Here is a 15,961-nt window from a genome sequence, read left to right on the forward strand (position 1 = left end):
ATAGCCAATAGTACGTAAATAATACACTATATATGGTATTTCCGTTTATACAATATATCACTCAATTTATTTTCTGGTTTAAAAAAAAAGGGTTATTATTTTGAAGCTCTTGGTGTGCGCCATGATCGTTTAAATGTAGGGGAATCCCTCTCTTTGGCGGAGGCCAGAAAGTATGTGTTCTGCGAAGCAATACTTTCTTCTGAAGCGTTTCCAAGGCGACACAGAGCCATCCGGTCACATCGCACCACACTGAGGTAATCACCAAAATAAATGTTGGACGCGGGAAATATGAAAAAACTGAAAACCTCAATCCATCCATCCATCTGTCTTCCCAACACTTGTTTTTCTCGATGTCGCGGAAAGCAGCGTACTCCGTGGACAAGTCGCTACCTCATAAACCGTCATCCAGAAAAGGTATTTGAAGCCAGCAAATTTGTTTTTGAGGTATTTACATTATTAAAAGTTAAATTGTCAGTTAATATTTTGAGAAACCACATTTTCCAGACTGATATAAATATGTCCACTGTATGAAAAATAGGTTATTTACAAAAGTGCCATGATAAGGAAATTAATACAGGTAAGAATATAAAGCCTGTTTATTGTCCGTATACAAGATAAGAGGTGCTTCACAATGAGTAACAAACAATTGCCTATGTGAAATGAATCTGTAATTGGGCTGCAGCTATCGATTATATTATTAATCGAGTAATCTATCAATTAGTTTGTCCAATTAATCAGAAAAAACACACTATATCAATGTGTATTCTAGGAAATAGAGTGGAAATAAACAAATATGTTTCTGCTTGCTGGAACCTTCATTCTTTTTTCTAATAAATACACATCATCAACATTAGAATTGCACTTTTAACTTGTGTGCATTAAAAAAAATGAAACAAAACACCTCTGTTATCCATCACACAGATCACAGCAGCCACACGCCACCGCTCTCACGTGTGTTCTTTTGCAGTGGCCGTGCAAAAAAAAAAAGTCCTCATATTTAAAGGGGGACATTATCACCAGACCTATGTAAGCGTCAATATATACCTTGATGTTGCAGAAAAAAGACCATATATTTTTTTAACCGATTTCCGAACTCTAAATGGGAAAATATTCGCTCTCGGAGCGATGACGTCACAACGTGACGTCGCATCGGGAAGCAATCCGCCATTTTCTCAAACACCGGGTCAAAACAGCTCTGTTATTTTCCGTTTTTTTGACTGTTTTCCGTACCTTGGAGACATCATGCCTCGTCGGTGTGTTGTCGGAGGGTGTAACAACACGAACAGGGACGGATTCAAGTTGCACCAGTGGCCCAAAGATGCGAAAGTGGCAAGAAATTGGACGTTTGTTCCGCACACTTTACCGACGAAAGCTATGCTACGACAGAGATGGCAAGAATGTGTGGATATCCTGCGACACTCAAAGCAGATGCATTTCCAACGATAAAGTCAAAGAAATCTGCTGCCTGACCCCCATTGAATCTGCCGGAGTGTGTGAGCAATTCAGGGACAAAGGACCGCTCTAGCACAGCAAGCAATGGCGGCAGTTTGTTCCCGCAGACGAGCGAGCTAAACCCCCCTGGATGTCTTGGCTCACATCGTCCCAAGATGATCAAGAGAAGAATATCGACCCTAGCTTCCCTGGCCTGCTGACATGAGGGTATGTCTGCAGAATATATTAATTGATGAAAATTGGGCTGTCTGCACTCTCAAAGTGCATGTTGTTGCCAAATGTATTTCATATGCTGTAAACCTAGTTCATAGTTGTTAGTTTCCTTTAATGCCAAACAAACACATACCAATCGTTGGTTAGAAGGCGATCACCGAATTCGTCCTCGCTTTCTCCCGTGTCGCTGGCTGTCGTGTCGTTTTCGTCGGTTTCGCTTGCATACGGTTCAAACCGATATGGCTCAATAGCTTCAGTTTCTTCTTCAATTTCGTTTTCGCTCCCTGCCTCCACACTACAACCATCCGTTTCAATACATTCGTAATCTGTTGAATCGCTTAAGCCGCTGAAATCCGAGTCTGAATCCGAGCTAATGTCGCTATAGCTTGCTGTTCTATCCGCCATGTTTGTTTGTGGTGGCTTCACTATGTGACGTCACAAAAAATGGACAGGTGGTTAAAATCAGGCACTTTGAAGCTTTTTTTAGGGATATTGCGTGATGGGTAAAATTTTGGAAAAAACTTCGAAAAATATAATAAGCCACTGGGAACTGATTTTTAATGGTTTTAACAATTCTGAAATTGTGATAATGTTCCCCTTTAAAGTTCCCTGCATCCATGTAGTCCTTTTTTGTATGCATTTTTATTAGCTGTACTCATTAAACAATAAATCGAAACAACACAATATTATTCAAAGCTTTTTTCAACTCATATTAATTAATTTAGCAAATTAATCATGGGAGCCCTAATAAGTAAAAGATTATAGCATTCCGTCCATTGCACATGTAACAGTCCATTTTCATACCATAAAAATGATCCGAAATTTAAAAAAAATGGTTTTACCCAGCTTCAGCTCACCCATCTTCCTATTTTGGAAATGGATAGATTTTTTAAAATATATTTTTAGTGGGGATAACGTTTGAAAAGCATACCTCTGTTTTAACATTTGCTTTGTGTACACAAATTACCAAAAGTAATCAAGATTGTGTATGCAAATTGGGCAGCAAAAACAACCCTGTTAACAGCTCCTGTAGGTTGAAGTTTATGTTGGATCTTGTTACATTTTGGTACTTTGGATTTCCAAGAAATTTTGGATCTTGGATGAATTTGCTTTCATAGCTTTTCAGATCCATGATCGTCTTGTTAACTTATTGATAGAAACCTTGGCTGAGTTCTCTGAGGTTCTCCAAATAACGCTGATGTTGTAGTTTGATTCTGTTTGTTGTGTCTAAACAAAGATAGGCTAATCTGTGGAAAGAAGGCTATCACATATTTCCCATCCCTGATCGTAACTTGAAGTGACTAGTATGAGTGTTACAAGCTGTACCAGTGACATGGTTGGTGTCCATGAGAATGGGATCAGGGCAAAATGTATTCCGTTAAAATGTACGGCAATGGGAGGTGAGGGGAGGTGGTTAGGATCTGACTGAAAAGCTCAGCGATGCGGCACAGAGTGTACCGGTGATGACTCAGCTGGCTCTCCATATAGCCACCAATCTCTCTCTCTCCCCCTTTCAGTCACTCCGACTCGCTTTAAAAAAAGCTTGACCTAATTGGTTGACAGGTTCTTACGACACCGGCTCTGTAGCTGAGCCTCCCTCGCTCATCTCAGCATCCCTCAGATTGTTCGCAGCTGTGATTAGAAATGAGCTTTCTTTTTGGACTAGGGCTCTCTTGATACGTGCATATTTTGGTTGTTTCTTGGTTTATTTGTTCAGCTTGGACGGCCACATGTTGTTTAATATCTCTGAGGCTATCAGTGTCACCCAGCTTGTAAAGCTTCGTAGCGCCACTAATGTTGCAAATGTCACATTTATCTACGGAAGCTTGTGACTTTGTAAACACAATCAGTGCCTTGTGTTGTGCAAAGAAATCTTGGTGAAAGAGATGCCTTTGCTTAAGTTGTGAATGATTACGCACTTGGCTGGAAAAGAATCCTCAAAATCACATTCATCGATCCTGCACTAATGTATTACAGGAGGGTAATCACCATTTAAAGCTTGTCTTCATCTTCCTCTAAGCCTGCTGTCCGCACATCTCACCTCCGACTATCTCAAGCTCTGTCCATCTCCCAACATGGTCTGCGTCTCATCATTTCCGTCTCTTAGCCACTGCCTCCCTTGTCTTTCCACGTCCGCCGTGGAATGCAGCATTGAGTATCTTCCATCCATTGCAACACGTGATACTTCCTCCTGTGTCAGGTCGCGGGCCTTAGCTGTGCCACTCATCTTCCCTGCTCCGGCTCCATTCAGTCTCACCTCCACAATCAGCCCCCGAAGGCACAGACACCCCATCCTCCTGCTTTTTATCACCCGATCCTCCTGCTTTTATCACCCCGTCTTTCTCGGTGGCCATCCCTCTCTTCTTCCAGCTTAATCCTTGGCCTGTCTTTTCTTTAGAAGGCAGAGAAAACCCTTCAAAGGTACATTTCCGCTGATGGCATAGCTCTGGCTGTGTATTCAGGTTCCCTGACTTAACTGACTTACCAAATATGGACTGAAGTGTTGGATACATTTCTTAATCAATGAAGTAACCAAACAGTGGTCAAGGTAGTTTCTAGGATCCTACAAGATGGTTGTAAGTGTAGCCTAGAACACACTTTGGAATGTACTTAAAGGTAAGCCAGACCCTCTTTGTTCAACATTAGACACACACACTGTTCCTGCTGTGCAAAAAGGAACACATTCTGAGTTTCATTCACGGCTTTGATTCCTCCTTCCATAGTAATCCACATTAGTTTTTAAATGTTTTCTTCCAGTTACGTTTATTCATTGTCATCTGGAAAAGGCAAGCAATTCCTGCACCCCTCACTGTAGTTACTGTTGCTAGGTCCGTCAAACTTTCCGAAAACATGTAGCTGCAGTTGTTGCATCCATTCTATCAAATATTGGGACGAGAAAATAAAATAAAAACAACATTGCAATAATTTCGAGTAGGATTGTGTGCATATTTTTGTGTTTTGGAAACAGAACGATAAAAAACGATTTACCTACAACCAGTTTGGATCACGACTGTCACTGTGCACAGATTGACCTAAATGAAGCTACAAACCTCTGGGCAGAGGAGCCTTTTCCAATCTGTTCTGCGATTGGCCAGTCTATGTTTTGAGGATGTGGCAAAGCGAAAGTCTGTGTTGACTGTTCAACGGACGGCAGTATTTGTACTTCTACCTACACCGCACTGAAGTTTAACAAAAAATCTAAGGAAATTTTGGACCCTTTTGTAAACAATAAAATGTGTAATGTAACGCTTGGTTGTAAGAATCTAAGAGAACTATTTCCATTCTGTCAATATCTAAACTGTACCACTGGTTTAAAGAGTTCCTGCTGAATATGAGCATTGGTTTATGAACCTGACGTAGCGTAGCCACCCCAGGTAGCAGATGCTTTTCATCCCTTTGGATCGCGTGCTCTCCCTCTCTCACGCATATTGCCACGCCCAAAGCCTCGTACCATTCACACCACCGGTTAAGCCACTTTTTTTGTGCACCTTAGTCTTAACCTCAAAAGACTGTAATGGCTGCCTCTCATTTCACTTAATCTGCCCTAGAGGAAGGCCAGGAGGTGGCTCAGTATCCCTGATTAATAATAGGCTTTGGAAATACAGTTGCTCTCTTACCACACACTTTTTGACTGTCTGCCTATGTAAGCCAACTCAAAGTCTCCCACCCACCGCCACCCCACTTCTGCCTTCCAACTTTTTAACATAATCTGTAATAAAACCTCCACCATTTTAAATATGTTTGACAAATTAGCCTCAAATATATGTGCAATTATTGGTTTGTTTTATTTCAGAAACTCAGGGCTTATGCGAAGGGTTCCCTCCACACTCGTGTTTCATAGGAATTATTGAATGGGACATGTATAAGCCGCATAAAGTGATAATGTTCGTCTGAATCTTGAGCAGAAAGGTTCGCTCACACACCTTCAAATATTCCTATAAGCAACCTAATATTCATAACTGTTTTGATGTCACTGTTGATTTTTAAGTACTTGCTGGCAAAATGCAATAGGATCAGTCAGGATGGTAACAAATCCTCTAAAAGCTTAACTAATAGAAGTCTTTTTGAGTGAATCAGTGTGGGCCATTGAAAGTAGAGCCATCCAGTGTTCCTTATGCATTCATTTTGTTGTGGACAGCCACAAAAACATTTGGTGCAACTGTGGGATAGAACAATAAACGGTATGACGATAAACCGCCGTAAAACTGTTAGTGTTACAGTAACTGTGAGTTATAAACTCACGGACCGGTGACACTACTCTTCTACCATTGAAGCAAGCTTGCACTGGCTATCTTAAATGCTAACATGAATACAAGAAACATATTAACTTATTTTTCCATTAAAAATGATATTCTGCAAACAAAACTTGTATAAACACATTGTCTGAGCAACTAGGATATTCAATTGTGCACATTAAAAACTAGAGATGTCCGATAATATCGGGCTGCCGATATTATCGGCCGATAAATGCTTTAAAATGTAATATAGGAAATTATCGGTATCGGTTTCAAAAAGTTAAATGTATGACTTTTTAAAACGCTGTGTACACGGACGTAGGAAGAAGTACAGAGCGCCAATAAACCTTAAAGGCACTGTGTTTGCGTGCCGGCCCAGTTCAATAATATGTACGGCTTTTCACACACACAAGCGAATATACTTGGTCAACAGCCATACAGGTCACACTGAGGGTGGTCGTATAAACAACTTTAACAGTGTTACAAATATGTGCCACACTGTGAACCCACACCAAACAAGAATGACAAACACATTTCGGGAGAACATCCGCACCGTAACACAACATAAACACAACAGAACAAATATCCAGAACCCCTTGCAGCACTAACTCTTCCGGGACGCTACAATATACCCAAGACCATTAAGGAATTAAAAAATGTAAAAATTATTTTTAAAATCAGTTTTGGAACACATGGGGATCAAATGCAGTGATTTTAAAACCGGTGTAATATGGGCCCGCCTTTCGGTCCTCGTTAGCGCACGAGCAGCTGAGTTTTTGGAGTAATTGTAGTGGTTTTCTACTTTTTTAGGAAGACCATGGCTCTGGTTATATTTTTAAGATGACAAAACCCTATTTTAGCGGAGCATTTAATGTGTGGGATAAAAACCAAGCTCAGAGTCAAAAATTACATCCAAATTCTTCACTTGTGAAGATGGATTAAAAGAAAGTGACTGTATTTTTAGTGAAAGTTTCTCTCTCAGGCCCTCAGGACTGATAATTAAAACCTCAGTCTTGCCCTGGTTAAGCTGGAGAAAGTTTTTTGACATCCAATATTTATTATCTAAAATACAGTTCAAAAGCACATCCATTGGTCTTGTGTCATCAAGAGACATACAGCTGTGTGTCAACAGCACAACTGTGGAAGTGGATTACATGTCTATGATGACATCACCAAGAGGGAGCATATACAAATTAATCATTGTATGGTGTTTGGCGGAGCATATTTCCATACCTACCATGAATCTTCCATATGTGAGATAGAAGGTGAACCAGTTGTGCACAGTACCAGATAGGCCGACCAGGTGTTAAGGTCTATTTAAAAGAATAGTGTTGTCTACAGCAGTGGTCCCCAACCACCGGGCCGCGGCCCGGTACCGGTCCGTAAATCGATTGGTACCGGGCCGCACAAGAAAAAAAAAAAAATTTTTTTTTTAAATTTTATTTATTTTTTATTAAATCAACATAAAAAACACAAGATACACTTACAATTAGTGCACCAACCCAAAAAACCTTCCTCCCCCATTTACACTCATTCACACTCATTCGCACAAAAGGGTTGTTTCTTTCTGTTATTAATATTTGTGGTTCCTACATTATATATCACTATAGATCAATACAGTCTGCAGGGAAGCAGTCCGTAAGCACACATGATTGTATTTTTTTATGACAAAAACCCCCCCCAAAAAAACCATAACCCATAAAAATGTATTCATACATACCTGATACAAAATGAGCTGAGCAAATTTGAATGTTATACACATTATTCACATCCAAATTCGGTTTAAGGCTTGCAGGCCATTATCACCTTCTTTCTTTTTAGACAATCGCTCTGTCTGCACTCTCTGTTTTTCACAACTTTGTACAGATACAGTAGTAGTACTGTAGAAGTTTTTATCTGTTGCTGAATTCTGACAGCCAAAAACACTGCATACGTTTACCATTTAGCTTTAGAAGAGATGCTACCAGTCCCTTTCACAGACAATATATTGTACTTTTCTCTACCATTGCTGACGTTTTGGTTGTTGTTACATGAAAACAGTTGATATGAAGCACAATGCACATTTTGCAAGAAAACACTTAAATGGCAAATCTGAAAAATGACTGTTATGATGTTTGCTAATATTTTTTTTTAATTTAGTTTACAATAGAGACTCTTCTGGTGTATTTAGTGTAACTAACCATTTTCTTTTCCAATGTGAAAGAGAAGTGAAGACATTCGTATAATTACAATTCATTTCGGCCCACTGATTTTCTTTATGTCTTTGTATGTTTTGGTCCGTATGGATATGTAATGGTCTTAAATTATATTCATTATTGTCTTAAAAACTTAAAAAGTCTTACATTTGACCTGTTGAAACCTGCAGAGACCCTGTAATAACTGCTTATTGTTTGCTGTAATGTGGTTCCATTAACATCCAAGCACTTTTTTTTTAATGTTGTTTCAAGCTAGTTTAACAGTCAGCTTAGCATGCCTGCTCCTGGCTTGCTCTCGCGTGTAACAGGTTTATCCTCGTCCTCCACATGCCATGGCAGTGTTGCTAACTTAGGGCCTTTGTTACAATATTTAGCGAGTAGGGCCTTTTGCCATAAATACAACGTTCTTTAGCATTGTGCAACGTCTTACAGGCAAATGACTGACTATGTGTGCTTCCTCTAAGGTGGTGCTGGAGTGTGTCCTGCAGGAAGGTCTGGTATACAACAAGGTCAACCCCATCTTCCACCACTGGAGAATCAACAACAAGAAGTTCGGACTCACCTTCCAGAGCCCTGCTGACGCCCGGGCATTTGATCGAGGCATACGCAGGGCTATCGAGGACATCAGCCAAGGTGGGTTTGTGTGGCATATATGACTTCTGCATGTTGGCATTTGTATATTCCCTGTCCGCAAGTGGCGTGTGTTCCATTTAAGGATACATTACGCTAAATAGTGACTTTCATAATGCTGTACATACCGTATTTTCCGCACCATTAGCCGCACCTAAAAACCACAAATTTACTCAAAAGCTGACAGTGCGGCTTTTAACCCGGTGCGCTTTATATATGGATTAATATTAAGATTCATTTTCATAAAGTTTCGATCTCGCAACTTAGGTAAACAGCCGCCATCTTTTTTCCCGGTAGAACAGGAAGCGCTTCTTCTTCTACGCAAGCAACCGCCAAGGTAAGCACCCGCCCCCATAGAACAGGAAGCGCTTCTTCTTCTACTGTAAGCTACCACCCGCCCCCGGAAGAAGAAGAAGCGCGCGGATTTTCGTTTCATTTCCTTTGTGTGTTTACATCTGTAAAGACCAGACTACAAAATGGCTCCTACTAAGCGACACGCGTATAACGCAGAATTTAAACTTAAGGCAATAAGTCATGCCGAAGAACACGGAAATAGAGCAGCAGCAAGAGAATATAACATAAATGAATCAATGGTGCGTAGGTGGAGGAAGCAAGAAGATGACCTGCGCCAGGTAAAGAAGACAAAACAGAGTTTCCGAGGGAACAAAGCAAGATGGCAACTGTTGGAGGACGAACTCGAACAGTGGGTTGTTGAGCAGAGAGCAGCAAGCAGAAGTGTCAGCACCATCACTATTCGAATGAAGGCAACAACGCTAGCAAGCGAACTTCACCTGGATGATTTTAAAGGTGGTGCTTCTTGGTGTTTCCGGTTCATGAAAAGACGCAATCTCTCCATCCGCACACGGACCACTATTTCACAGCAACTGCCTAACGACTTTAAAGAAAAGCTGGCTACTTTCCGTGCATATTGTAAAAACAAGATAGCTGAAAAAAAGATCCGGCCAGAGCACATTATCAACATGGACGAGGTTCCACTGACTTTTGATATTCCTGTGAACCGCACTGTTGATATAACGGGAGCACGTACGGTGAATATTCGCACCACAGGGAATGAGAAGTCGTCCTTCACTGTGGTTCTAGCTTGCCATGCTAATGGCCAGAAACTTCCTCCCATGGTGATATTCAAAAGGAAGACCTTGCCAAAAGAGACCTTTCCAGCCGGCGTCATCATAAAAGCTAACTCGAAGGGATGGATGGATGAAGAAAAGATGAGCGAGTGGTTAAGGGAAGTTTACGCGAAGAGGCCGGGTGGCTTTTTTCACACAGCTCCGTCCATGTTGATATACGACTCTATGCGCGCCCACATCACAGATGGTGTCAAAAAACAAGTGAAGCACACAAATACAACACTCGCCGTCATTCCGGGTGGATTAACCAAAGAACTCCAACCGCTGGATATTGGTGTCAACAGGGCATTCAAATCACGACTGCGAACGGCGTGGGAACAATGGATGACCGAAGGCGAACACACCTTCACTAAGACAGGCAGACAGCGCCGGACGACATACGCCAACATTTGCCAGTGGATCGTAAATGCCTGGGCAGATATTTCGGTCACAACTGTGGTCCGAGCTTTCCGGAAGGCAGGATTCACAGAACTACTGGACAACAACAGCGACACTGACTCCGATGACTTCGACGAGACGGAACCGGCCATTTTGGATCCCACGCTTGCCCAACTTTTCAATTCGGACACCGAAGACGAAGAATTCGAAGGATTTACGAATGAAGAATAACTTCAGAAAGTGAGCGCTATGTTTATTTTGTGTGTTGTGACATTAACGTTCGAGCAACATTATGTTGCTATTGCTCTACACTATTTTGAATTTTACTATGTTTGTGATTGCACATTTGCGTACATTTTGGGACAGAGTTGTTAGAACGCTGGTTTTCAATATATTATTAAAGTTTGACTGACCTATCTGACTGTTTTTTTGACATTCCCTTTAGCGCAGCGTAGGCGCGGCTTATAGTCCGGGGCGGCTTATTGGTGGACAAAGTTATGAAATATGCCATTCATTGAAGGTGCGGCTAATAATCCGGTGCGCCTTATAGTGCGGAAAATACGGTACTCATGTGTTATCTTGTTAGGCCCAGCTGCAAATACAAACTTACTGCTTCCTGTACTAAACCAATGGGCGGTTTGCGTGCTCTTTTACACGCTGATTTGCTCACTGTAGAAACAAACCTAAAATCTATTTATTTTGCCTTTAGTTTTGAAAAAGTTGTAGTTTTCTTTGTTTTTCTCAAGCTGCTGCACTTTCTCTAAAGTCTCACATTTTGGAAACCACCGCTTTATAAAAAACTACTGTATGATAGAGCAATTGTATTATATGTCAAGCAGGCACATATTTTGTCTTTTTGTCTTTATTTGTTCATGTCTCTAATTTAGGCCTTGAGAGGAGAACCAGGGTCAATTGCCCACGATATGACACACCTTGCTTCACATTCAGTTTTTAATTATCAATCAGCTCCAGGATCAAACAGTCACCACCAAGTTAATCAATCAATCAACCAAATGTATTTATATAGCCCTTAATCACAAGTGTTTCAATTAGGGCTGAGCGATAAAATGATATCAATGTATATCACCATGGACACATAATTAAAAATGTGTTAAATGTTAATGTTCGGTCATTTTTTTCCCTTCTTCGTCGGAAGAAACAGAAAGTTGCAAAGCAAGGTTGATTGCATCAACAAAGGCACTCGCTCACTGGTAAACGAGCAACACAGGAAGTGATCACTGATCTGTGGGAGTGACACGCTAATAGCCAATCAGGTAACTGTATCAACTAACAAGTTTGGTTGCGCCATCTAGTTGTCTCACGATTTATTCTTTGCATGGAATGAGAAGAGAAACTAAAAATTAGTGCTGCAGAGAGCGAATAAATTGTCGAAAAAACAGAAAAAGTCACATCGACAGTATTGCAGTTATTTGGATGTTTTAAAACGGGCCATAGTCAGACAGACCAATGTGGTCTGTAAACTATGCAAGGCGCCCGTCCCCACCAAGACAGGTAATACCACACCACCTTAGCCACACTCACCCTTTAGAGCACAGCTGTAACTTCCTGGCAGTTTTTCTATGTTTACTTTTTCACATTTTGCACTATGTTGTCACACTTTATTAAGCATTTCTTACTAATTCCAATTTCCTTTTTTATGCACCTTATAGTTAAGGGGTTATTGTTAAGTGTTCAAAATCTGATTTTAGAATGTTGTTTACATTGATTGTTTTAGTGTTTTCCATGGTTGTGTTGGCATTTCCTTTCCTTTCTGCCTTGCTTGCTGAGGGGTTTTATAATCACAGGAAGTTTACGTTTTGAATAAAAATAAAAATGTTTTATTTTCGATAGGACATATGAAATATCAATAATTATCCATGTCGAATGACATAAAACTCTATAAAACATTATGATAGTTTTCAGCCCTAGTCTCAAAAGGATTTACAAACTCACAATGACATACCCTGATCCAAACCCATATCCAAACAAGGAAAACTCAAAAGAACCCAGCTTGGGAAAAAGAAGATACCTTGGGAAAGGCCCAAAGATAAAGGGACCCAATCGATGTCGAGTCAGTATAATTATTGATTTGTTACATTAATAGATATTGTGGGTGTCCAGTCCATCTGGAAAGCCAACAGATAGTCATAGGGCAATCTTCTTCCGGGCTCAGCCAGATCAGCTACACAGAGACGTCCACTGCTGTGCATGGATGAGTTAACCGCCCGCGATAATATTAGCATCTAAAAACAGGTAAACACTTTTTTAGTGTTAAGTGATAAATAAAGAAGGTGACGTGTCTTTGTTTCACAAGTGTAAAAAGAAGTGAACTACTGTTAATAGGATATAAAACAGTTTTAACTTAGTGAAGAATAATGACACCCCTTGTGTCTTTTTTTTTTAATTCCTAATCGTCTTAGAAGTGTAAAAAGGCGTTAACCACGGCAATGAATGAAAAAAACCCTGCAAAATTAAAGTCTTGTATGCTAATGCAGAAGTCTTTAGTGTGTTGAGTATTCTTTTTGTACATCCATTGTCAATTGTCAATATCCTGGTTTAAATGTGGCTTTCAAACTTAAAATCTTAAGATTGAAAAAGCATGTTTTAATCGTGAACATGGAGACTTTAATGGTTTTGTTATAATTGTTGCATGGATCTGGACTAAAAATAAGTTCCCATGAGGGTGCTGTGTTTTAATGTACAGTACACCTGCACAGTAAACACTTAACTCTCAGCTGCAACAGGGAGATGGTGACTCTCCCTCTCTATCTATCTCTCTTTCTGTTCTCCTCTGTGTCCTGGCATCCTCTGTATTCTGCCACTGTTGTGTAATGCCTCTCCTCAGCGCAGACAGACAGGTTCCTCTGTATTCCTGTTGCATCGCTGCGCTGCTGGACCGCTATGTGAATGTGTGCGTGTGTGCGCGCTAGTTGTGGGCGGCGGCAAGAGATGGAGGTGGTGGGTAAGGGGGGGCTTATGTTGTGTTGGTAGGCAAGAGGAGATGCTGTGCCCTCTGTGAATGTGCGCGCACATGCGTGTGTATGAGTTATGCAGTCCTCTGTTGCCATGGTAATGGCGGGCACATGGCTCAGGCAGCTTCCAGAGTCGTGCTGCAGAGTCTCCCTCTCTCTGTCTCTCTCTCACTCTCTCTCTCTCTCTCTCTCTCTCTCTCCCCCAGTATTGAAGAAATACCTTCTCCATGTGATTCAGACTGTAGCTAACACAAGTCACATACAAATCTATTGCTGTGTCTTCCTGCTGAATGAAGACTTGCCCTTTGAGCGAAATTGCTGTTTTTGTGCATGACCGTAACTCTGGTGTGAATGGAACATTACGATTAGACATACAGTAGTGGAGCTGTGTCTTTGCTAACCTGAATGAAATCCTGTTTAGTTACATAAGCTGTATGCGCCAATTATATCAACCAAGCTCTTAAGGCTTGCAGCATGCGGAAATTAGTTTTAATATGCACGCTGTCAGATTTTTTTTGTCAGGTCACATTTCCGGTTATGCGTGACACAGGAGCGAGGCGATCAGACAACTGCGAGGCTCGATGACTCATAAGACTTGACAATGAAGGGATTGGAAAGAAGCAGCAGTAACAAGAATTATTACAAATGTGTAGCTTGTGTGCTATTTTGTGCTTTACTGTTGTGTAGCTGCCTATAGCCCATAATCTTTACCTCTTGTAAATGATTTCACTAAATTACAAGAAAAGACTAACCTTGTGTTTTTTTAGAGGACATTTGAATGTTAACTGGCTGTCCAGCTTTGCGCAAGCAAACACACTGCAGGACTGGTTGTCAGGGTGCTTATGTTGGAGATTTGAGATAATACATGTTTTTTGCTGATATTGGACCTTTTTCCGATCTTGTCTGGTCTTTTGGACTGTCTTGCTTTTTAAGTAAGCGTTTAAATTTTTTTCTCACCTTACATTTTTTGCAATGCCCTAAAAAAAAATTGAACTATAGGTTGCTGTAGGCCTGGATCATATGGCCTAAATATATAATCTCAGATTTTAAAGAGGAACATTATCACCAGACCTATGTAAGCGTCAATATATACCTTGATGTTGCAGACAAAAGACCATATATTTTTTTAACCGATTTCCGAACTTTAAATGGGTGAATTTTGGCGAATTTAACGCCTTTCTATTATTCGCTCTCGGAGCGATGACGTCACAACGTGACGTCACATCGGGAAGCTATCCGCCATTTTCTCAAACACCGAGTCAAATCAGCTCTGTTATTTTCCGTTTTTTTCGACTGTTTTCCGTACCTTGGAGACATCATGCCTCGTCGGTGTGTTGTCGGAGGGTGTAACAACACGAACAGGGACGGATTCAAGTTGCACCAGTGGCCCAAAGATGCGAAAGTGGCAAGAAATTGGACGTTTGTTCCCCACACTTTACCGACGAAAGCTATGCTACGACAGAGATGGCAATGTGAGGATATCCTGCGACACTCAAAGCAAATGCATTTCCAACGATAAAGTCAAAGAAATCTGCCGCCAGACCCCCATTGAATCTGCCGGAGTGTGTGAGCAATTCAGGGACATAGGACCTCGGTAGCACGGCAAGCAATGGCGGCAATTTGTTCCCGCAGCCGAGCAAGCTAAACCCCCTGGATGTCTTGGCTCACACCGTCCCTTATGCCACCGAAGATGATCAAAAGAAGAATATCGACCCTAGCTTCCCTGGCCTGCTGACATCTACTCCAAAACTGGACAGATCAGCTTTCAGGAAAAGATAGCGGATGAGGGTATGTCTACAGAATATATTAATTGATGAAAATTGGGCTATCTGCACTCTCAAAGTGCATGTTGTTGCCAAATGTATTTCATATGCTGTAAACCTAGTTCATAGTTGTTAGTTTCCTTTAATGCCAAACAAACACATACCAATCGTTGGTTAGAAGGCGATCGCCGAATTCGTCCTCACTTTCTCCCGTGTCGCTGGCTGTCATGTCGTTTTCATCGGTTTCGCTTGCATACGGTTCAAACCGATATGGCTCAATAGCTTCAGTTTCTTCTTCAATTTCGTTACTACAACCATCCGTTTCAATACATTCGTAATCTGTTGAATCGCTTAAACCGCTGAAATCCGAGTCTGAATCCGAGCTAATGTCGCTATAGCTTGCTGTTCTATGCGACATGTTTGTTTGTGTTGGCATCACTATGTGACGTCACAGGAAAATGGACGGGTGTATATAACGATGGTTAAAATCAGGCACTTTGAAGCTTTTTTTATGGATATTGCGTGATGGGTAAAATTTTGAAAAAAACTTCGAAAAATATAATAAGGCACCGGGAACTGATTTTTAATGGTTTTAACCCTTCTGAAATTGTGATAATGTTCCCCTTTAATACGTTTTTCGTTTATTTGAACATAACGAGTAGATTTAAATAACATTGCACACACTGCATCTTACTCTTAGCAATTTTTTTTATTTAAATAATGTTGTTCTTTTAAGACCAGATAAAAAAATTTACTTTTTATGGAATTCAATACTTCTGTGTTGAATAAAATACACCTGTTAACAAAAATGTAGCATTGCACATTGCATGCAAATAAATAATAATTGCCAACATTGAGATAAGTTAAGATAAGTGTTAATTTAAAATTATTTAATAAAATACATGAAAATGTAGTATTATAGGTTGTATGCATATTAGGGTTGGGCGTTATACCGGTATTAATACCGGTATATTT

General features: G+C 40.6%; 1 protein-coding gene across 1 annotated transcript in view; it reads left to right on the forward strand.

Moving 5' to 3' along the window:
- spred1 (sprouty related EVH1 domain containing 1) overlaps window positions 1–15,961 on the forward strand; it is an 89,102-nt gene that overhangs the window by 41,330 nt on the left and 31,811 nt on the right. Inside the window, exon 3 of the mRNA XM_061968187.2 lies at window positions 8,560–8,728. Within this exon, the coding sequence (XP_061824171.1) occupies window positions 8,560–8,728 (169 nt within the window). The remainder of the gene's footprint in view (window positions 1–8,559; window positions 8,729–15,961) is intronic.

This window comes from Nerophis lumbriciformis, linkage group LG08 (assembly GCF_033978685.3).
Source record: "Nerophis lumbriciformis linkage group LG08, RoL_Nlum_v2.1, whole genome shotgun sequence".
NCBI lineage: Eukaryota > Metazoa > Chordata > Actinopteri > Syngnathiformes > Syngnathidae > Nerophis > Nerophis lumbriciformis.